General features: G+C 28.7%; 1 protein-coding gene across 1 annotated transcript; it reads right to left on the reverse strand.

The window, feature by feature from the left end:
* Positions 1-4997: 4997 nt before the first annotated feature.
* On the reverse strand, positions 4998-7174 carry LOC149263695 (pectinesterase-like). The gene is made up of 2 exons (XM_089388325.1): positions 6170-7174; positions 4998-5970 (listed from the first exon to the last, which is right to left on the reverse strand). The coding sequence occupies exons 1-2, from the start codon at positions 7146-7148 to the stop codon at positions 5312-5314; spliced, it is 1638 nt and encodes a 545-aa protein (XP_089244451.1). The 5' UTR covers positions 7149-7174; the 3' UTR covers positions 4998-5311.
* Between the last annotated feature and the right edge of the window lie 18887 nt (positions 7175-26061).

Raw genomic sequence — 26061 nt, forward strand, 5'->3', positions numbered from 1 at the left:
TTAAGGTGGATCTAGGCTGATAGTACCTTGAAAATATATTTAAATGTAAAATGTTACAATAATTATCAAAATAATAATAAGCATGCTCGCTAAATAATTATTTAAGTGTGAGTATTTTGCATATAATTGCATATCATTAGTATGTAGTGTCATTAAAGTTTTGGATGAAAATATATTTAATTATTTATATTTAGAAATGGTGTTGTCTAAACATGCTATGTTTTAGAGTTTTTGGTTTTTTAGCATTTATTTTTTATTTTTTTAGAATGGGTTTTTCACTGCATATATAGATTCAACACCCTGAAAAACCTTGGGACACTCAGATTGTGAAGATCTTACAACTCAAATTTGTGATTCCAAGAAATCCATTCTAGCCAAATTAGATCAGAAAATATGTTGGGAAACTCTCCAAAATGTAGAAAAAATAGAATAATATTTTTTGATAAAGTTAATATTTATTGATAATTTATAAAAATGTAGAATTAGATAGCCTTGACATATTTTGATTTCTCAATAATGAAAGTAAACTATTCATATTGCATCAAGTTCTTAATAATTAGAGTATGAGATCCAAGATTAAAACCAAAGTATTCTTATTGTCTTTTCTGAAAAGTGATGATAGCTAGCCAACTAACACAATCAAACCAATAAAATAAACATGGAGTCCTAAAAAAGTTACTAAAAAAAAGAAATCATGAAGGTTAAGTGGAGTTAGAAGGTTCTACTTTAGTGGTCTCCTTTCCTTGTTGTCTTGAGCTCCTTGGATCAAGTGGGAGACCCAAATGGTCCACAATCCTCTCCATTTTACAGTGAAGGTTCTTCATGTAAAGCTAAAGTTCATTAACCTCTTTAGTCTTATTTCTATCCAACACCTTCCGTAAGAGGTTCTTCAAGTGCTAATACTACTTGATGATGTGGAGGTATTGGTTATGTGTCCCTCAAGTGTGTTCCATGTCTAGGATCTAGGGAACTACCTTAGCAGTGATGTTTGTATTATAGAAACAACCTTTCTCTCATATTATCTCCTATTCAACCTCAAGTAGCTCGCTCTAGAAGCCTAGTAGAGTTTTCTCCTAGTATTACTGGGTCAAGGATTCCATGTGAATGTGCACTTGTGCACCACCCCTCGCTTTTTTGTAAGAAGCATCTCGTCGATGGAAGACACATTTTTGCAGCATAGGTATAATCTATAATTGAAATTGAGATAGGGAGTTGAGTGGGTTGGTGAAGGAAGAACTAAAGGCTTTAGAGAGAAGACATTGCAATAATGTCATTGTAATTGGCATCCACCCTATTAATTTTCTCTGAAGAAACGTGCCCACTAATACATGAAGTTCAATGAATGTGCTCCTAGGATGGTAGTCGAAGGTTGGCTATCTTATCAAGGTGATGATGACCGAGGAAATAAGATCAAAAGTCGACAGAGAAACTGGAGTTTCTTGGAGGAGGTATACAAGAAGGTTTCCATCCCAAAAACATCTGATATAGGAGAAAAGTGCCCATTAAGAAAACCTTTAGACAAAAGTTCAGGATTAACATTTTCGTAAGGTACATGATGAGAATAGGAGTGAATTATTAACTACTTAGTGGAGTAATAATGAATCATAATGGGAGTTGGATCAATTAACAAGGGATATTTATATGTGGTAGGGCTAGCTAGACACATCTCTTCCTATAGGTGTTGGATCGATTAATTAAGAAGATTCATATGTTGGAGGGGCGACATGACACATCCCTTCTTATAATTACTTGTTGGAATGGCCATCCTATTGACCCCTCATCTTTGGCTCCTCACCTCTACGAAGAAAGAAATTATGACTATTACTTATGGGATAAAACCTACATAAAAACAAATGAATAGGTAATATAATTATTTTTTACTTTCCTCTTATCTAAAAAGGTCTTTATAGGATTTAGTAGCTAAGTTTTTCATGGATTTTTTAAAATGTTTTAATATATTAGTTAAGTAGGGTTTAAAAGTTTGAATAATTATTAAACGTTTAGTTTAACTAATAGATAAAATGACCCTTTTGCGAAAACATTTTGGTTAATTTTGCAGAAAATCCAGTAGAGATTTTTAAGAATCATAAGTTTAACCATACATAATATATAATATATATATTTCTCAACCATATATGATTTTTTCTTCCAAATGTTTTCTCCTAATGCAGATGATCCTTGAGATTTCGTCCTCTAAAAAAATATTCCCATGTTGAGACTTTGTCAGTGAGAGACAGGCATACCTTATTTGATTTAGAGCTAATAGAGGAAATTGGGCAGTGGATTCTTAACCGTGACCACACCAGGGTTTGAAAAAATCAATATTTTCAGGTTATATCTCTCTATTGGAAAATGAAAACCTTGTTGTGTAGGATCCTTACTAAGAGACAAGTCGATAGATAAAATGTTTTCTCAAGTCCTCAGGATGTGAAATGAGAACAAAGAAATCAACAGTTCTATATGGATAGAATGGATGCTCGTCTAGCTCAAACTGAACGTCATATCACATGCATTGCCACTACATCTTCTCCTCCAAGATCTAGTGTGAAAGATCCATAACTCGTTACTTCTTCTTAATCCTAACCATTAAATGATTTTTGGTAGTTTTTTGTATTTTAATTATGAAGTAGATACTCTAGTTATGTTAAAGTTATTAAAAATCTTGCAATTTTGGACTAATTATTCTATAGAAAGGTCATAAAAAATATCTAGTTCCTAATTGGACAGATTGACCTCTACAATAAAGCATGCTAATAATAATTGAATGAATGATGTATTGAAAAAAATAATTTTGTGAAATAATAAATATAGACTTAAAAAAAAAACAGCATTTTAATATTAAATGAAATTCATATAACCTCAACAAAAATAATGATTAGAAACCCACTCAAACTAGCCGTGTTTAATTTAAATGCTTAATAATAATAACCAATTCAATCTTGAAATAGAATCTATCTAAATTATACGATCTTTTCTATTCTTTACCTAAAGTATAAGAAATGGATATTCATTGGATATAAAATAACCTATTATTGAACATCATTCCAATTAGGTTCATGATGATAATCATTCCAATTAGGTTCATGATGATAATCCCAATTGAATATTAACAATTTAAGTATTTATAACTTTTTTAAAACACAATGTTTGGGTCTTTTTAACTATTCCTCGGAAAGGTGTTTACCTAAAAACACTATTTTTGGCTCTTTTTAACTATTCTTGTAAAAGGTGTTTAATCACTATGGTACGCATTTTTGATAGAGTGACACAAATCTAATTAAAATTAATGCAAAAAACTATGTATAATAGAATTAATTTTTTAAATTATTTTGTAATATATATATAGAGAGAGAGGGGGGTATGCAAATTAAACAGATTTTTGATAAAATTTCTAAGCAAATTCAAATTATATAATCTTAATATAAATAAATAAAATTAGAAATAATATAGGCTATACTGATGCAAATAAACAATGTTACAATTCCTATAGTGTATAGTGTAGTAATGGTATTTTGATAAGTAAGGTAAAAAAATATAATTTCATATATATATATAGATATATAATTTTGTAAATTTATTTTAAATTTAGATTTAAATATTTAATTTTTTATACAAAAATTGTTATTTATTTTTATGATAGTTAAATTATAATATAATAATATAATGCATAAAAATGATATAAAGATAAGATAATAGTAATGTAAAGATAAGATAAGAATAATAAATATGTAAATATTAATGACATAAGAGTTTTATGAAAATAATATCAAATTATATCAAAATTTAAGGAAAAATTGTAGGTGGAGTGGAAAGGAAAAAGAAAATAAAAAACTTATTTAAATTTAAAAAGTCAAAAGTCTTTCTTTATTGAAATAATATGAAGAAGAAAATAAATATTATTAAAATAAGAATAAATTTTCATGAGTTTCATAATGAAATTAGACATTGCTCAATTCACAAAATACAAGAATTTATGACCTTTGTGACACTAAAAGAATTGAAAATAATTTTTTAATTATTATAGTTGTCTAACTTATACTCAAATTAAATCAAAAATTTTAAAATATCCCTTAGGCTAATAACCTTTTTAACTTTTTAATTCAGAAAAATTAAAAAAAACACCATAACAAAATATCAAAAGAGGAACCAATACTTCTATGTAAATAATGACAAAGCACCCTAAAAAGACTAAATAGAAAAGGTTTATCACAATTTTTTTGGTTAATAACGAAATAGAAATGGTTTATAGATTTTTTTTTGTTTAATAATGGTGTTATTTATTTGGTCGAGACTTCTCATATGCATTTAAAATTTTATTAAAGCTATTTTATAATACTAATCTTTACATAATATTATCCTATATTAAATCACTTTTTGTATCATCTGATATTTTTTAAATAATATTATTGGATATTATGCCACTTTTTATATGATATGGTATGAAAAGATCACAGCCAAGCCATGTACTGCTCAGCCCTTTTGAATACTGTTTTTTTTAATTGATATAACAATATTGGCGTTATACATAAACCAATTTTCTTTGAAATATGCTTTCTTGAAATAATATGAACAATAATGTTGTTGCTTTGCCATATTCCTCGTGAATCCTATATTTGCAAGTGGAAGCGCGCAGGAAAGAGAAGAGAAACGGCCCCTTCATATAAATACTGAACAATTTAATCCACATTCTGGGACCTCTCTTAAGACATACTCGGGAGTCACCGCTTTATATAATGTCCTCCACAATTTTATCTCCTTCAATTTTTATGCGATGCAGAAGGCCCTCCTGCCTATTTCTGAGATTCGGTTTCGAATGTTAAAAACAAAAATTAAATTGATGGCGATTTGAAGATCATCTGATTAAAAAGTTACCGTATCTGCTATAAGATTTCGCTGACTTGCATGATACTACAATGAGCCGTTCATGGTTCAGGGTCTATAGCGCTGAATAAAAGTTACCCTACGAAATTGCAGAGAAATAGATGATTTTGTTCATAAAATTTGGATGACAGTTGCTATCACACATCGCAATACTACATTACGAAAATATATGATTTTATTTTGCATGGATAAAGTACAAAACGATAGAAAGCGAAATACGGACACACACGATCTTCTTCAAAAGTGGAAAGCGAAATACACACAGACGATAGAAAGCGAAATACACACTACAAAACGACAGAAAGCGAAATACGGACACACACGATCTGCTTCAAACGCTGAAAGCGAAATACACACACAGACGAACTTCTTCAAAAGTTTGATGACGTCCCTAATTTATTAATCCGTCGATGTAGTCGATGCCAGTGGACTACAACCACGAATTGCCTTGTATGAATTCTCCCACTGTAAATTTGCTCGCCTCTTGAGAACTTTCGATTACCCGATACCCAGGCCATTTCACACGGTTTCCAGTAGCGGAGCCTGACCCTGTATTCATATATTCTCCATAATACAAAGTTTTCAAAGCAAAAGCTCCATCCCATTCCAGCCACCCCGCAGGCTGAATGACGCCATCTATGTACGACCGCATGTAAACCGTTAGGGAATACTCCTTCCACGGCCTCCCCAGATATGTTGGGAATGAGCTTTTCACCGGAACGAGGTCGGCATCGGGAGTGATCTTGCAGTTGTGAATGGAAGTTCCTGTGTTTTGGTTCGGATCAGTTCTGCCCTGTGCGGTGATTGCATTTTTCTGATTTGCACCGGGTTTCCTGGGGACCAGAGTGCAGCTCTGAAACACCACTGCGGCATTCCCAAATATGAAATCTACAGTACCAAAAATTTTACAGTCGCTGTAGAATTGGCGAAGTGAATGAGCGTACAGTGTGTCTTGGTACGCTGCAATCTTGCAGCGATATAACACTGATTGGTCTGATCCTACTCGAAGAGCCACCGCCTGATTTTTGTCTGGGCCTGCTGTGTTGACGAATGCCATGTCTTGTGCCATAAATCCATTCCCTACAGCAGCTGCATTCAAACATTTTAAGATGATTAGCTTTTGAAGGACTCAAGCAGTTAAACATAGTTGCATCATTTTCTAGATAGGGAAAGTTCTCATGTGTAAGTAGTGATGAATTCTCTGGAATGTGAAGATTTAAGGATTTTCTGAGATTAAGATCCGCAAAACTGAATTTATTAAGGATTTAGAAGTGGGTTAGTGATTTACCGAATGTGGCGGAATTGAAAGTGGTGGATCCGTCTATGACATTTCTGCTGCCTGTAACGATCGTGGTCTCCATACCTTCTCCAATCAACATGATATTAGTCTTCGTTTGACCCACCTCCACGTTCTCCTTATACGTTCCCTTCTTCACCTTGATCACGTATCTTGTAGCACTTTTCTCTGGGGCCGCAGCTATCGCTTGTGAAATCGTTTTGAATTTTCCGGAGCCATCCTGAGCCACGATCACGTTCGGCACTACGTCGTTTGGAGAGGAATGTAGGACCCTCCGATCTCCTGCAGATAGCCATGAAGGAAAATCGTCCTTGATGGAATCGGACGGGAGGCGTAGCTCGGGAGATGGATCGGGCCTTCCTGACTCCTGCGCCGCCTTTGCTATTGCCAGAGAATTACTAACCAGCTTCCTCAAGTTTTGCACGCTGCTCTCAACCAGAACTCTGACGACGCTTTTTGGGTAATCTGAAATTCCGTCCAAGCAGGTGTCCTGGTTGGTGATTGAGGCGCTGAGCCACCTCTGTAAATCGCCGGCCTGCTCACGCGTGAAGGCCTTGAGATCGTGACGTTTCAAAAGAGATATAGAGCTACCAAGTTGCTCCCTCGTAATATCCATGAGCTCCATGCAATCTTGCAGAGCACTGGTTTGCTGAACGAATCTGAGAACGAGGGTGAAAGCTTTGTTCACCTCCTCCAGGGCCACCGTTAGAGCAACATGAAGAAACTTATTGGCTTGTGCACGAGACGACCCCAGACGAGGCGAGAGAGCGTTATAGCAGAGCTCCGGATAGAGAGTTTTGCTACAAACGACCTCAACGCTCTCCATTGGGTTTTGTGATTCTATGGACGGTACATCTTCAGCATGAATCAAGGGAAGCCAGAGGGGGCCGCAGATTGTGATCGCCACGAGAACTAGGGAAGCCGCATGGACTGGGATGGCTCTTTTCCTACTCTCTGTCTTTCCTTCCATCGCTTTGAAAAGGACTCAAACGCAGAGATTGGGGATGGGTAATCTTGCTGTTATCTCCACTCCATCATGTGTTGGCCTTTTATAATGAGTTTTTGGAGTTGATTCCTTCTCCATCATCTTCGTTTAACGATTTACAGAGACAATTTACTTGTTTTAGGCGAACATTTTCCACCACACGCACGTAAATCTTATCCTCAAATTCAAATTCGAAGTGGATTGTCTTAATGGTCACATCAAGACTTGGCATTTCAATCACATGGCTCTCTTGCTTTCCTTATCATTTCAAAGTAGGGTGGTGTCGGCAGGTTATGTGCAGCTACTTGGCTTTTCAATCACATAGCTTTCTTGCTTTCCTCATCATTTCAAAGTAGGGTGGTGTCGTCAGGTTATGGTAGGTTATGTGCAGAATGACGTGACTAACGGGCTTGTTTTCGGCAGTGATAGCTATATTTTTTATTTTATTTTTATATCGGTGATACTTTTGTAGGTGAAGTGGTGAAGTTGTTGATTAAATGGTCGATTGGATAGAAGTGGTGAAAAAAAGATGGTGAAACATCTAAGTGGATTGGAGAAAAGAGGAGGTGAGATATTTAGGTGGGTTGGAAAAAGAGTAACCGAGACAACTAAGATGATCAATTAGAGATGAGAATTATGCATTTTTTCTAGAAATTTAGGTTATACTATTTTATAAGATAATATTTTATATGAAAAATGAAAATTATATATCAAGAAGAGTGAAATTCTCAATAAAATTCGAAAATTATATTATGTTATAGAAATTAAAATAATATTTTTATTATTATTTATACATAAAATTTCGTACATTATAAAAAAAAATTAAAATTATATAAGAAATATATGGTCAAAGTTAAAACGTGTTTGATCAATAATTAATGGGTCCCTATAATTTTATTATTTTTTTTAACAAAATAATAATAAAATTATGTTTACCATATATATCAATTATCTAATTTATAAACATTTTGTTTGTTTATCTTCATATCTATCTCTTATATTTTGTTTTACATTGAATTTTCATTTTAGTTACATCATCCAAAATTAAACCGTGAACTAATAATTTTGATTTCATCAATTTATGTGTTTACAAGTTATTAGAGTTGCTCATTACTTTGATAATTGTTTTGATTTGAAGAATTTGAATTATATGTAATTTTGTTGTTATAACATATTTCTCCTTCTACTTACATTGACTATCACGAGATAGAAATTAGTTCATAATAATTATTATATTAATAGTTCAGTATATTATTAAAATAATAATATTTGTTAATATATTTTAATAGTTTATTGTATTGTTCAATAAAACAATAACATTTGTTGAGTGTAATTTATTTATTTATTTTAATTATACAAATCTAATGATAATTTATAATTGAATTTATAATTTTTTTTTTTAAGATATGTACTATATTCTTTATATAATTGGAATATATGATATTTTTTAATAGGATTTGTTTCATGTATTCTACATTTATGACCACTAATATACACTATACACATAATTAAGTAGTATTTTAATGCCATGAAGCTTATGTATGGAATATAGGCCATGAAATTTTAATTGCTTTACAATATTAAGACAAATATATGTCATGAGCCACATCATTAAATGTTTCATAACAATGTGGATCTTGGCTATCATACAATTATATGGAGTTGGGGAGGCTTTTGTGAATATGGCCCCAAAAAGTATTCATTTGGTTTTGGTCTATCTTTTGTTTTTTTTGGGGTTTTTTCGGTCAATTTTTTTGACATGTTATAATATAATTATGATTTAAGAATCTAATTTGATTTGGGTCAATGGATTAGGATTTTATATCTATATATATATATATAGAGAGAGAGAGAGAGAGCGCTATGTAGTTTAAAGATCATGAAAATTGTAGTTCACTTAAGAGGTTTCAATGTAAAATCTCTTAAGTATTTTGTGTACTATTATTTATTTTTTTATTTGTAAAGAATCTGTGTATACAATTTAGTTTTGTAAAGATTTAACAAACCCAAAACCTACAGCTCGGAGAAGGTGATGCATCGGGGTAACCTTGAGGATGGTCAATCAAAAATGGAAAAGTATAAACTCGTAAAAAAAAATAGATGTGCTAAATAAAACAAATAATAGAAAATAAATTTCTATCAAAAATAATACATTCATAATTCAAACAATTTTCCCATTTTCAAATTTTACATTTCCAAACAAGTCATTAAATTTTTTTTCCAAATCAATATAAATACAAATCCAAAAATAAATTTAAAAAAAATTAATATAAATAATTTGAATCTTCTCTACTAAATATGAAAATTTATTAAAAAAAATTAACATATATCAACAAAATCCATATAACATCGCATATTAACCGTATTAAATAAAAAAAACAATAAAATATGGCATAACTAAAAAATCAAATTATATAATAACATTAATAGTTTTTACTTTATTTTAAAAAACAAATTATATAATAATACATAAAGAAACAATAAAATATTGCAATAACTAATAAAGAAATTATATAATAACAATGATAAACAAATTGTATAATAACAACCAAAAACCTCCCTCAATTAATGCTTATAAAAATATCTCATACTAAACAATACACTCTTCCAACCTGTCCTCCTTTTAACGTAGAATTTTGAGAAAAAACTTAAACGAAAATATATATTTTTGTTTTTGTCCTGACCAATTACGAAAAAGAAAAAGAACACTGATAAAAATATCTCACTTCAACATGTTAACCTTTCAAATAGAATTTTCAGAGAAAATTCGAAGCAGAAAAACATATTTTTGTTTTTTCCTAAAAAGAGAGCGCACCATGTCCTAGCCAATTACGACCAAGAGAAAGAACCCTGTGATCCTTTACCAAAAATCTGTCAACGATGGAGTGCTTTTAAAAAACACTCTCAACGATGGAGTTTGCAAGCACATGCTTCTCATATTTAGGCACTAGCTATACAATATAGCTTAAAAAATTATTCATTTACCATGGGACACTGCTTATAAGAAACATTACAATCTGCACATGCTTCTCATAATTAGGCACTAGCTATACAATATACTTTAAAAATTTCTCATAATTAGGCACTAGCTATACAATATACTTTAAAAATTTATTCATTTAGGATGGTACATTGCTTTTAAGAAACACTCTCAACGATGGAGTTTGACGGATCATTTTTAGAAGCATAAATATTTTTATAGGAAGCATTATGATGGCAAAACTCAATAGTGGTCTCTTATTTATGTGTAAATGTTATTAAATAATGGTGTCTTATCTATCTCATGCTACTAAATAGTGGTTCTTTCTCTATCCGTAAATGTTACTATAATGATATCATATCCTCTAGTAGGGTAGTAGTATCTTATCTATGTGGTTTTTTAATCCATGTGTAAATGCTACTAAATAGTGATCCTTTATCCATATGATTTTATTAAATAGTGGTCCCTTATCTATGTGTAAATGTTACTATAGTGGTATCATATTCACTAATAGGTTAGGGTAGTGGTATCTTATCTATATGTAAGATATTAGTGTCATGGTACCTTATCCTCAAGTATGTTTATACTAAGAAATGTTTAAATTAAGAATAATTTTTGGATTAAAATAAAAATAAATTTTGGTTAATAATACTTCAAATTTAGGCACAGGCTATAAAATATATTTTAAACAATTATTCATTTAACATCAAACAATGCTTTAAAAAACACTCTTTCAACCATGGAATTTGCAAATACTCATTTTTCAACTATGGAATTTGCAAATACTCATCCTTTATATTCATTGGTCATAATATTTGCAAATTATGTTTGGATGGTTACCTACATGAGGGATCATTTTATAAGCATAAACCTTTTTAGAGTTAGCATTATGATGGAAAAACTAAACAATGGTCTCTTATCCATGTGTAAATGTTACTAGAGTCGTGTCTTATCCTCTATTAGGGTAGTGATATTTTATCCATGTGCAAGATATTAGTATAGTGGTACCTTATTGTCAAGTATGATTATTATATAAAACTAATAATGTGGGAATGAGGAAATGATTAATAATGATTATTATATAAAGCTAATAATTTGAGTACTCAGAAATGATTAAGTGGATAAGGCCTCATATCATATTTTAAATTTTTTAGAGTTTATCAAATTAAGGTTTTTAAGAACTCTTTCCTTAAATAAATTAAAATTTTAATTAAATATTAGGTTTAAAATGTTGGTTACATACTTTAATGAATTCTATATTTTTTCAACCATTTTAAAGTTATTATAATGATTCAAATATTAATGGTAATACTATATATTTTAGGTGTAAAATAGTATTATAATAGTGCTTTATTTATGTGTTAGATATCATTATAATGGTATTTATTTTTTAATATGTTTATTATAAGATACTAATAATAATGGGAAATATTTCTTCTTCCTCTTCTTCTTTTTTTTTCATTTTGAGAAGTAATATTATATGGAATAAATTACTAACAAAATAGTTTTTTCTTATTATTAATTGGATAAGTTTCCCTATCATGTCCGAGAGTTATAGAGTTCACATATTGGATTTATAAGATTTTTGTTAAATAAATTAAATATCTCTCTTACACACATATTTTGAATAAGAAAAACACCTTACTTATGATATTAATTTTAATTGAATTTGTTTGTGTTATCTTTGGTTTTGTAGTTGGCGGTGACTCAAAAAATAGAAAAAATAAAATAAAGTGAAACAAAAAGGAACAAGAAAAATGACCAAATGCATTAATATATGATGCTTATAAATTTCATATATTTCTAATGGTCTTGGTGAGTTGATGTTATGATTGTAATCATCATACCCAATTTCGTTAACAAAATTTTGATTTATTCATATCTCAAGCATTTATTTTTCCATGCTATTATAGCTATATTTATGTATTAATATTGATTCAATCACATCCATGTTAAAAGTAGAGGACATACCTATATGGTGTCTGCTTTGTCAAGTAGTTGAGAAAATAACATTTTCTCATAGATGAAAAGATAATTAGTATGAAACTACGAAAAGAATAATGAGTATAATGCTCCTATAAAACTAATATATAAACCTACCTATCCCAATTTAACCTACCCAAATAAGCTACCATTTTATAATGAAACCAACAAGTATGATATACAACTAGTGTTTTCATAATGGTTTCATAAGTATTTGAATGTTAGTGTTTGTTTCCTTCCTCATTCAGTGTGCATTATGTCATTGTTGTTTGACTCATTTTGAAGTATATTAAGATTGTTTATGTTGGTTTGTTCCAGTCAATTTCCTCATTATTTTATACATATCAATAATTTAATGGCATCCATATGATGAGGAGCCTTTGTGTTGGTCTAAAATCCTACTACACATGTTTTTGCAACTAAGGTAAGATATAAGGAAAAAACTAATTAGGATTTTCATGAAGAAAGGAGGTGGTGGTGGGATCATCTATTAAAATACACAATCCCTCTTAGAAGGGATATTCGGCTTAGTTTAGTAGATCCTAAAATAAAAATAACTAACTAGAGTCTCTATTGAGTATATAATTCAAGTCACTAACAACTCGAGTCGATTTCCCTGTCAGGTCGACTAACTGAATAGTTAAGGTAGTTAGTTAGTTGTAACTACCGATAGTCTAATATCAAGATGAGATATGTTAACAAGGAATGTAACGATAGCTATGGATTAATACAAGAAGTCTTTCGGCTAGTCTACCACTACTTGTGTTTCCCAATTTTCTCTAGGAAATGATTAAAATAAGCATAAATTTTGGATTAAAATAAGAATAAATTTTGATTTAAAATAAGAATAAATTTTGGTTCTCTCGATAATGCTTCAAATATAGGCATAGGATATAAAATATATTTTTAAAAAATATTCTTTTAGCCTGGTATAATGCTTTAAAAAACAATATTTCAATTATGGAATTTGCAAGTGCTCATCCTTTATATTCATTTGTCATATTATTTCCAAATTATGTTTGGATGGTTACCTACATGAAGGATCATTCTATAAGCATAAACCTTTTTAGAGTTAGCATTCCATGTGTAAATGTTACTATAGTCGTGTCTTATCGTATAGTAGGGTAGTGGTATTTTATCCATGTGCAAGTATTAGTATATTGGTACCCTATTCTCAAGTATGATTATTATATAAAACTAATAATGTGGGTACAAAGAAGTGATTAACTAGGATTATTATATAAAACTAATAATGTGATTACTCAGAAATGATTAAGTGGACAAGGCCTCATATCATATTTAAAAAAAAATAGAGTTCGTCAAATTAAGATTTTTAAGAACTCTTTCGTTAAATATATTTGAATTTTAATTAAAGATTAGGTTTAAGATGTTCGTTATATAATTTAATGACTTCTATATTTTTTCAACAATTTTAAAGTTATTCTAATGATGCAACAATTAATGTTAATACTACATATTTTAGGTGTATAGTATTACAGTAGTACTTTATTTATGTGTTAGATATCATTACAATCATACTTTATTTTTTAATATGTTTATTATAAGATACTAATAATAATGGGCATAATTTTTTCTTCTTCTTTAGTCTTTTTTATTTTTATTTTGAGAAGTAATATTATATTGAAGAAATTATTAAAAAATAACAATAATTTTTTATTAATTGGATAAGTTTCTGTATCATGTCGAGTTATAGAGTTTCACATATTGGATTTATAAGATTTTTATCAAATAAATTTAATATCTCTCTTATACACATATTTTGAATAAGAAAAATACATTACTTATGACATTAATTTTGATAAAATTTGTTTTTGTTATCTTTGGTTTTGTAATTGGTGGTGACTCCAAAAAGAGAAAAAATAAAATAAAGTGAAACAAAAAGAACCACAGAAAATAACTAAAAATGAATTAATATATGATGCTTATAAATTTCATATAATTTTGGTGGCCTTGGTTAGTGGATGTTATAATTGTAATCATCATACCCAAATTCTTTAACAAAATTTTAATTTATTCATATTAGAGGCATTAATTTGTCCACTGTATTACAACTATATTGATGTATTAATATTGATTTAACCACATCCATGTTAAAAGTAGAGGACATACCTATATGGTGTCTGCTTTGTCAAGTAGTTGACAAAATAACATTTTCTTATAGATGAGAAAAAGAATTAGTATGAAACTACGAAAAGAATTAGTATAAAACTGATGCTCTTGTAAACCTAATAAATAAACTACTTATCCCAATGCAACCTACTGAAATAAGCTACGATTTTATAATGAAACCAACAAGTATGAAATACAATTAGTGTTTTCATAATGGTCACATAAGTATTTGAATGTTAGTGTTTATTTCCTTCCTTATTCAAGGTGCATTAAGTATTTGTTGTTTTTCTCATTTGAAGTATATTTAGCTTGTTTATTGGCTTGTTCGAGTTAGTTTCCTCATTATTTTATACATATCAATAGTTGAATGGGATCGAAATGATGAGGACTCTTTCTGTTGGTCTAAAATCCTACTACACATGTTTTCAAGACTAAGATATTATATAGGGAAAAAGATAATTAGGATTTTCATGAAGAAAGGAGGTGGTGGTGGGATCATCTATTAAAATACATTATCCCTGTTAGAAGGGATAGTTGACTTAGTTTACTAGATCATCAAATCAAATTAATTAACTAGAGTCTCTATTAAATATTTAATTCAAGTTACTGACAAGTCGAGTCTATTTCCCTGACGTGCCAACTAACTCAGTAGTTAAGGTAGTTAGTTAGTTGGAACTAATGATAGTCTAATATAAAGATGAGATATGTTAACAAGGAATGTAATGATAGTTGTGGATTAATACAAGAAGTGTTTTGTCTAAATGAAGTGTTTCTCAATTTTCTCTAAGAAATGATTAAAATAAGAATATATTTTGGATTAAAATAAGAACAAGTTTTGGTTGTTGGATAATGCTTCAAATCTACGCATGGGCTATAAAACATATTTTAAAAATTATTCATTTAGCATCAGCCAATGCTTTAAAAAGCAATCTTTGAACTATGGAATTTGTGAATACTCGTTCTTTATATTCATTGGTCATAATATTTCGAGATTATGTTTGGATAGTTATCTACATGAGGGATAATTCTTTAAGCATAAACCTTTTTAGAGTTAGCATTCCATGTCGAAATGTTACTATAGTCGTGTCTTATCCTCTATAAGGGTAGTGGTATTTTATCGATGTGCAAGATATTAGTATAGTGGTACCATATTCTCAAGTATGATTATTATTTAAAAATAATAATGTGGGTACAAGGAGTTGATTAAATAGGATTATAATATAAAACTAATAATGTGAGCACTCACAAAGGATTAACTGGATAAGGCCTCATAACATATTTTTTAAAATAAATAGAGTTTGTCAAATTAAGGTTTTTAAGAACTCTTTCGTTAAATAAATTAAAATTTTAATTAATGATTAGGTTTATGATGTTGATTATATAATTTAATGAATTATATATTTTTTCAACCATTTTAAAGTTATTATAATGATTCAAAAATTAAGGGTAATACTACATATTTTAGGTGTAAAATAGTATTATAGTAGTACTTTGTTTATGTTTTAGATATCATTATAATGGTATTTTGTTTTTTAATATGTTTATTAGAAGATACTAATAATAATGGGCACTATTTTTTCTTCTCCTTTTCATCCATTTTCTTTCATTTTGAGAAGTAATATTATATGGAACAAATTATTAAAAAAATAAAATTATCTTTTGATTAATTGGATAAGTTTCCCTATCATGTCTCAGAGTTAGAGTTTCACATATTGGATTTATAAGCTTTTTATTAAATAAATTAAATATCTATCTTACACACATATCTTGAATAAGAAAAATACATTAGTTATGACACTAATTTTGATAGAATTGGTTTGTGTTGTCTTTGGTTTTGTAATTGGCGGTGACTCCAAAAAGAGAAAAAATAAAATAAAGTGAAACAAAAAGGAAGAAGAAAAAAATACCAGAAATGCATTAATATATGATGCTTATAAATTTCATATAATTTTGATAGCCTTGGTCACTTGATGTTATAATTCCAATCATCATACCAATTTCTTTATCAAAATTTTAATTTATTAATATCTCAAGCATTAATTTGTCCATGCTATTACAACTATATTGATATATTAATATTGATTCAATCACATCCATGTTAATAGTAGATTACATACCTATATGGCATCTGCGTTGTCAAGTAGTTGAGTAAATGACATTTTCTTATATATGAAAAAAATATTTAGTATGAAATTACGAAAATAATAATGAGTATGATGCTCTTATAAACCTAATATATAAGCCTACCTATCCCAATGCAACCTACCCAAATAAGCTACGATTTTATAATGAAACCAACAAGTATGAAATACAAATAGTTTTTTCATAATGGTCACATAAGTATTTGAATGTTAGTGTTGGTTTCCTTCCTCATTCGATGTGCATTAAGTTTTTGTTGGTTTTCTCATTTGAAGTATATTAAGATTTTTTATTCGTTTGTTCGAGTCGATTTCCTCATTATTTTATTCATATCAATAGTTGAATGGGATCTAGATGATGAGGACTCTTTTTGTTGGTATAAAATCATACTGCACATGTTTTCACGACTAAGCTAAGATATAAGGAAAAATATAATTAGGATTTTCATGAAGAAAGGAGGTGGTGGTGGGATCATCTACTAAAATACATAATCCCTGTTAGAAGGGATAGTCACTTTTAAATATGTAATTCAAGTCACTCACAAGTCGAGTCAATTTCCGTGTTAGGTCGACTAATTGAGTCTTTAAGGTAGTTGGTTAGTTGTAACCACCGATTCTCTAATATAAAGATGAGAAATGTTAACAAGGAAAGTAATGATAGTTTTGGTAGCGGATTAATACAAGAAGTGTTTTGGTTTGTCTAAAACTACCTGTGGTTCCCATTTTTCTCTATTTTATTTGTTGGATTTCTTCCTTTACTTCAAATTTTCTTGACCTATGGATCTACTGGTAATTGTGTATACAATTCACTAGCATACAAAATTATTTCCATTGTTAGAAGTTCCTAAATCCAAGTTGACTTAAGATACACATAAATGTTGATTTTAGAAGATATTCAAGAATCATGGAAAAGAAAAATCAATAATTGCCCAAGGAACTATACTAGGAGAAACCAATTATTTTTTTCGAAAAAAGACATGAAATATTTATTGAATCCATCCTCGTTGAAGTGAAAAAATAGATAGACCAACCATCTAATGCATCATCCTACCACTAAAGCATGCTTGATGTAAAAAATAATCAACTAGGGAAGAACAAACTTGAATGAGTGGGTTAAGAAAATGATTAAAGACTATTGTGAAGAACAAGTAGTCGAGGATTGAACCTCCATTGAAAAACTAAAAGAAAATTTCTACATTGATTTCCATTAGCATTTTCTGCGTATAAGACTGTATTCACTTGAAATTTTTCTTCCTGAAAAGGGAGTTGGACATATTGTTTAGTACTGAGACTTTATGCATGAACCAACCAATATGAATGATGAAGAAAGGGAAGAAACCTAGGAGTAATTTCTAGAAGCTTGTAATAAATATACCGAAGAGACATGGGATTACTTTGTTAGCAAATAATTATGCCCATGACTTACCTCCTTGACAACCAAGAGTAATTTTTGGCTAGCGATGGGGGGAAGGATAATCACCCATGAGAGACTCATAATGCTATACAATCAACCAAAATTGAGGAGATAGGATGAAAAAGAGTGCCTCATCCAAAAATACTAGAGAGTAAACACTCAATGGAGAGTCTAAAAATAGGACACAATGATGTAAACATTATTATAAACCAACAGTTGATATATGGAAAATTGAAAGGGATAGGAATTATAAAAAAAGAGAGTATATGTGTAACACAAGTATGGTGTTTCACTCAAGTTGAATTAAAATACTACAATAATAGATCATTGGTGCATGGAACTCCTATAAGATTGTTGAAGAAAGCCCAAAGTGAAGACAAATACACTCTTTTGCATATAGTGTTGTCATTATGACAACAAGATATCAATGATGTCAAATGGGATGTATGAGAGAGAAACGTGAATCTATTTGAATTCCATCATCTTCGTTTAACATGTGTTGTCCTTTTATAATGAATTTTTGGAGTTGATTCCTTCTCCATCATCTTCGTTTAACGATTTACAGAGATAATTTACTTGTTTTAGGCGAACATTTTCCACCACACGCACGTAAATCTTATCCTCAAATTCAAATTCGAAGTGGATTGTCTTAATGGTCACATCAAGACTTGGCATTTCAATCATATGACTCTCTTGCTTTCCTTATCATTTCAAGTAGGGTGGTGTCGGCAGGTTATGTGCAGCTACTTGGCTTTTCAATCACATAGCTTTCTTGCTTTCCTCATCATTTCAAAGTAGGGTGGTGTCGTCAGGTTATGTGTCATGTTATGGTAGGTTATGTGCGGAATGACATGACTAACGGGCTTGTTTTCGGCAGTTTTATATCGGTGATACTTTGGTAGGTGAAGTGGTGAAGTTTTTGATTAAATTGTCGATAGAAGTGGTGAAAAAAGATGATGAAACATCTAAGTGGATTGGAGAAAAGAGGAGGTGAGATAGTTAGGTGGGTTGGAAAAAGAGTAATCGAGATAACACTAACACGACCAATTAGAGATGAGAATTATGCAATTTTTTAAAGAAATTTAGGTTACTCTATTTTATAAGATAATATTTTATATGAAAATTATATATCAAGAAGAGTGAAATTCTCAATAAAACTCTAAAATTATATTATGTTATATTATGTTATAGAAATTAAAATAATATTTTTATTATTATTTATATATAAAAGTTGGGGCATTATAAAAAACATTTAAAATTATATAAAAATATATGGTCAAAGTTAAAACATATTTGATCAATAATTAATGGTTCCCTATAATTTTTATATCCTTTTAACAAAATAATAATAAAATTATGTTTACCATATATATCAATTATCTAATTTATAAACATTTTGTTGTTTATCTTCATATCTATCTCTTATTTTTTGTTTTACATTGAATTTTCATTTTAGTTACATCATCCAAAATTAAATGTGAGCTAATAATTTTGATTTCATCAATTTATGTGTTTACAAGTTATTAGAGTTGCTCATTATTTTGATGATTGTTTTGATTTTAAGAATTTGAATTATATGTAATTTTGTTGTTATAAAATATTTCTCCTTCTACTTACACTGAGTATCACGAGATAGAAATTAGTTCATAATAATTATTATATTAATAGTTCAGGGTATTATTAAAATAATAATATTTGTTAATATATTTTAATAGTTTATTGTATTGTTAAATAAAACAATAACATTTGTTAAGTGTAATTTATTTATTTATTCTAATTATACAAATCTAATGATAATTTATAATTGAATTTATAAAAAAAAAATTAAGATATGTACTATATTCTTTATATAATTGGAATATGTGATATTTTTTTATAGGATTTGTTTCATGTATTCTACATTTATGACCAATAATATATACTATACATATAACTAAGTAGTATTTTAATGTCATAATGCTTATGCATGGAATATAGGCCATGAAATTTTAATTGCTTTACAATATTAAGACCTATATATATCATGGGCCACATCATTAAATGTTGCATAACAATGTGGATCTTGGCCATCATACAATTATATGGAGTTGGGGAGGCTTTTGTGAATATGGCCCCCAAAAAGTATTCATTTGGTTTTGGTCTATCTTTTGTTTTTTTGGAGGTTTTTTCGGTCAATTTTTTTGACTTGTTATAATATAATTATGATTAAAGAATCTAATATGATTTGGGTCAATGGATTAGGATTATTTATATATATATATATATATATAGAGAGAGAGAGAGAGAGAGAGAGAGAGAGAGAGTATTGTGAGCTATGTAGTTTAAAGATCATGAAAATTGTAGTTCACTTAAGAGGTTCCAATGTAAAATCTCTTAAGTATTTTGTGTACTATTATTTATTTTTTTATTTGTAAAGAATCTGTGTATACAATTTAGTTTTGTAAAGATTTAGCCAACCCAAAGCCTACAGCTCCGAGAGGGTGATGCATCGGAGTAACCTTGAGAATGGTCAATCAAAAATGGAAAAGTATAAACTCGTAAAAAAAATAGATGTGCTAAATAAAACAAATAATAGAAAATAAATTTCTATCAAAAATAATACATTCATAATTCAAACAATTTTCCCATTTTCAAATTTTACATTTCCAAACAATTTATTAAATTTTTTTTCCAAATCAATATAAATACAAATCCAAAAATAAATTTAAAAAAAATTAATATAAATAATTTCAATCTTCTCTACTAAATATAAAAATTTATTAAAAAAATTAACATATATCAACAAAATCCATATAACATCACATATTAACCGTATTAAATAAAAAAAAAACAATAAAACATGGCATAACTAAAAAATCGAATTATATAATTACATTAATAGTTTTTACTTTAATAATTTTTACTTTATTGTAAAAAACAAATTATATAATAATACATAAAAGAAACAATAAAATAATGCAATAACTAATAAAGAAATTATATAATAACAAAACAAATTGTATTATAACAACCAAAAACCTCCCTCAATTAATGCTTATAAAAATATCTCACACTAAACAATACACTCTTCCAACCTGTCCTCCTTTTAACGTAGAATTTTGAGAAAACCCTTAAACGAAAATATATATTTTTGTTTTTGTCCTGACCAATTACGAAAAAGAAAAAACACTCATAAAAATATCTCACACTAAACAAATCACACTATTTCAACATGTTAACCTTTCAAATAGAATTTTCAGAGAAAATTCGAAGCGGAAAAAGAGAGTGCACCATGTCCTAGACAATTACGACCAACAGAAAGATCCATGTGATCCTTTACCAAAAATCTGTCAATGATGGAGTGCTTTTAAAAAAAACTCTCAACGATGGAGTATACAAGCACATGCTTCTCATATTTAGGCACTAGCTATATAATATAGATTAAAAAATTATTCGTTTACCATGGGACACTGCTTTTAAGACACACTACAGTCTGCACATGCTTCTCATAATTGGGCACTAGCTATACAATATACTTTAAAAATTTATTCATTTAGCATGGGACATTGCTTTTAAGAAACACTCCCAACGATGGAGTTTGAGGGATCATTTTTATAAGCATAAATATTTTTATAGGAAGCATTATGATGGCAAAATTTAACAGTGGTCTCTTATTTATTGTAAATGTTATTAAATAGTGGTGTCTTATTTATCTCATGCTACTAAATAGTGTTCCTTTCTCTATGTGTAAATGTTACTATAATGATATCATATCCTCTAGTAGGGTAGTAGTATCTTATCTATGTGGTTTTTTTATCCATGTGTAAATGCTACTAAATAGTGGTCCTTTATCCATGTGATTCTATTAAATAGTGGTCCCTTATCCATGTGTAAATGTTAATATAGTGGTATCATATTCACTAATAGGTTAGGGTAGTGGTATTTTATCTATATGTAAGATATTAGTGTCATGGTACCTTATCCTCAAGTATGTTTATACTAAGAAATGTTTAAATTAAGAATAATTTTTGGATTAAAATAAAAAAAAAAATTGGTTAATAATACTTCAAATTTAGGCACAGGCTATAAAATATATTTTAAACAATTATTCATTTAACATCAAACAATGCTTTAAAAAACACTCTTTCAACCATGGAATTTGCAAATACTCATTTTTCAACTATGGAATTTGAAAATACTTGTCCTTTATATTCATTGGTCATAATATTTGCAAATTATGTTTGGATGGTTACCTACATGAGGGATCATTCTATAAGCATAAACCTTTTTAGAGTTAGCACTATGATGGAAAAACTAAACAATGGTCTCTTATCCATGTGTAAATGTTACTAGAGTCGTGTCTTATCCTCTAGTAGGGTAGTGATATTTTATCCATGTGCAAGATATTAGTATAGTGGTACCTTATTGTCAAGTATGATTATTATATAAAACTAATAATGTGGGAATGAGGAAATGATTAATAATGATTATTATATAAAGCTAATAATTTGAGTACTCAGAAATGATTAAGTGGATAAGGCCTCGTATCATATTTTAAAATTTTTAGAGTTGATCAAATTAAGGTTTTTAAGAACTCTTTCGTTAAATAAATTAAAATTTTAATTAAATATTAGGTTTAAGATGTTGGTTACATAATTTAATGAATTCTATATTTTTTCAACCATTTTAAAGTTATTATAACCATTCAAATATTAATGGTAATACTATATATTTTAGCTGTAAAATAGTATTATAATAGTGCTTTATTTATGTGTTAGATATCATTATAATGGTATTTATTTTTTAATATGTTTATTATAAGATACTAATAATAATGGGAAATATTTCTTCTTCCTCTTCTTCTTCTTTTTTCATTTTGAGAAGTAATATTATATGGAAGAAATTATTAAAAAAATAATTTTTTCCTATTATTAATTGGATAAGTTTCCCTATCATGTCCGAGAGTTATAGAGTTCACATATTGGATTTATAAGATTTTTATTAAATAAATTAAATATCTCTCTTACACACATATTTTGAATAAGAAGATCACATTACTTATGATATTAATTTTGATTGAATTTGTTTGTGTCATCTTTGGTTTTGTAGTTGGCGGTGACTCAAAAAATAGAAAAAATAAAATAAAGTGAAACAAAAAGGAACAAGAAAAATGACCAAAAATGCATTAATATATGATGCTTATAAATTTCATATATTTCTAATGGTCTTGGTGAGTTGATGTTATGATTGTAATCATCATACCCAATTTCTTTAACAAAATTTTGATTTATTCATATCTCAAGCATTAATTTTTCCATGCTATTATAACTATATTGATGTATTAATATTGATTCAATCACATCCATGTTAAAAGTAGAGGACATACCTATATGGTGTCTGCTTTGTCAAGTAGTTGAGAAAATAACATTTTCTCATAGATGAAAAGATAATTAGTATGAAACTACGAAAAGAATAATGAGTATACTGCTCCTATAAAACTAATATATAAACCTACCTATCCCATTGCAACCTACCCAAATAAGCTACCATTTTATAATCAAACCAACAAGTATGATATACAACTAGTGTTTTCATAATGGTTTCATAAGTATTTGAATGTTAGTGTTTGTTTCCTTCCTCATTCAGTGTGCATTATGTCATTGTTGTTTGACTCATTTTGAAGTATATTAAGATTGTTTATGTTGGTTTGTTCCAGTCAATTTCCTCATTATTTTATGCATATCAATAATTTAATGGGATCCATATGATGAGGACTCTTTGTGTTGGTCTAAAATCCTACTACACATGTTTTCACAACTAAGGTTAGATATAAGGAAAAAACTAATTAGGATTTTCATGAAGAAAGGAGGTGTTGGTGGGATCATCTATTAAAATACACAATCCCTCTTAGAAGGGATATTCGACTTATTTTAGTAGATCCTAAGATAAAAATAATTAACTAGAGTCTCTATTGAGTATATAATTCAAGTCACTAACAAGTCGAGTCGATTTCCCTGTCAGGTCGACTAACTGAGTAGTTAAGGTAGTTAGTTAGTTGTAACTACCGATAGTCTGATATCAAGATGAGATATGTTAACAAGGAATGTAACGATAGCTGTGGATTAATACAAGAAGTCTTTCGGCTAGTCTACCACTACTTGTGTTTCCCAATTTTCTCTAGGAAATGATTAAAATAAGAATAAATTTTGGATTAAAATAAGAATAAATTTTGATTTAAAATAAGAATAAATTTTGATTTAAAATAAGAATAAATTTTGGTTATAGGCATAGGATATAAAATATATTTTTTAAAAATATTCTTTTAGCATGGGACAATGCTTTAAAAAATAGTATTTCAATTATGGAATTTGCAAGTACTCGTCCCTTATATTCATTGGTCATATTATTTCCAAATTATGTTTGGATGGTTACATACATGAAGGATCATTCTATAAGCATAAACCTTTTTAGAGTTAGCATTCCATGTGTAAATGTCACTATAGTCGTGTCTTATCGTATAGTAGGGTAGTGGTATTTTATCCATGTGCAAGTATTAGTATAGTGGTACCCTATTCTCAAGTATGATTATTGTATAAAACTAATAATGTGGGTACAAAGAAGTGATTAACTAGGATTATTATATAAAACTAATAATGTGATTACTCAGAAATGATTAAGTGGACAAGGCCTCATATCGTATTTAAAAAAAAATTAGAGTTCGTCAAATTAAGATTTTTAAGAACTCTTTCGTTAAAAATATTTGAATTTTAATTAAAGATTAGGTTTAAGATGTTCGTTATATAATTTAATGACTTCTATATTTTTTCAACCATTTTAAAGTTATTCTAATGATGCAACAATTAATGGTAATACTACATATTTTAGGTGTAAAATAGTATTACAGTAGTACTTTGTTTATGTGTTACATATCATTACAATCATATTTTATCTTTTAATATGTTTATTATAAGATACTAATAATAATGGGCACTATTTTTTCTTCTTCTTTAGTCCTTTTTTATTTTATTTTGAGAAGTAATATTATATGGAAGAAATTATTAAAAAATAACAATAATTTTTTATTAATTGGATAAGTTTCTGTATCATGTAGAGTTATAGAGTTTCACATATTGGATTTATAAGATTTTTATTAAATAAATTTAATATCTCTCTTACACACATATTTTGAATAAGAAAAATACATTACTTATGACATTAATTTTGATAAAATTGGTTTTTGTTATCTTTGGTTTTGTAATTGGTGGTGACTCCAAAAAGAGAAAAAATAAAATAAAGTGAAACAAAAAGAACCACAGAAAATAACTAAAAATGAATTAATATATGATGCTTATAAATTTCATATAATTTTGGTGGCCTTGGTTAGTTGATGTTATAATTGTAATCATCATACCCAAATTCTTTAACAAAATTTTAATTTATTCATATTAGAGGCATTAATTTGTCCATGTTATTACAACTATATTGATGTATTAATATTGATTTAACCACATCCATGTTAAAAGTAGAGGACATACCTATATGGCGTCTGCTTTGTCAAGTAGTTGACAAAATAATATTTTCTTATAGATGAGAAAAAGAATTAGTATGAAACTATGAAAAGAATTAGTATGAAACTGATGCTCTTATAAACCTAATAAATAAACTAGTTATCCCAATGCAACCTACTGAAATAAGCTACGATTTTATAATGAAACCAACAAGTATGAAATACAATTAGTGTTTTCATAATGGTCACATAAGTATTTGAATGTTAGTGTTTATTTCCTTCCTTATTCAAGGTGCATTAAGTATTTGTTGTTTTGCTCATTTGAAGTATATTAAGCTTGTTTATTGGCTTGTTCCAGTTAGTTTCCTCATTATTTTATATATATCAATAGTTGAATGGGATCAAAATGATGAGGACTCTTTCTGTTGGTCTAAAATCCTACTACACATGTTTTCATGACTAAGATAATATATAGGGAAAATGATAATTAGGATTTTCATGAAGAAAGGAGGTGGTGGTGGGATCATATATTAAAATACATTATCCCTGTTAGATTGGATAGTCGACTTAGTTTACTAGATCATCAAATCAAATTAATTAACTAGAGTCTCTATTAAATATGTAATTCAAGTTACTGACAAGTCGAGTCAATTTCCCTGACGAGCCGACTAACTGAGTAGTTAAGGTAGTTAGTTAGTTGTAACTACCGATAGTCTAATATAAAGATGAGATATGTTAACAAGGAATGTAATGATAGTTGTGGATTA

Source organism: Pinus tabuliformis, chromosome 6 (assembly GCF_031772625.1).
Source record: "Pinus tabuliformis cultivar Carrire ecotype Pingquan chromosome 6, CPIR1, whole genome shotgun sequence".
NCBI lineage: Eukaryota > Viridiplantae > Streptophyta > Pinopsida > Pinales > Pinaceae > Pinus > Pinus tabuliformis.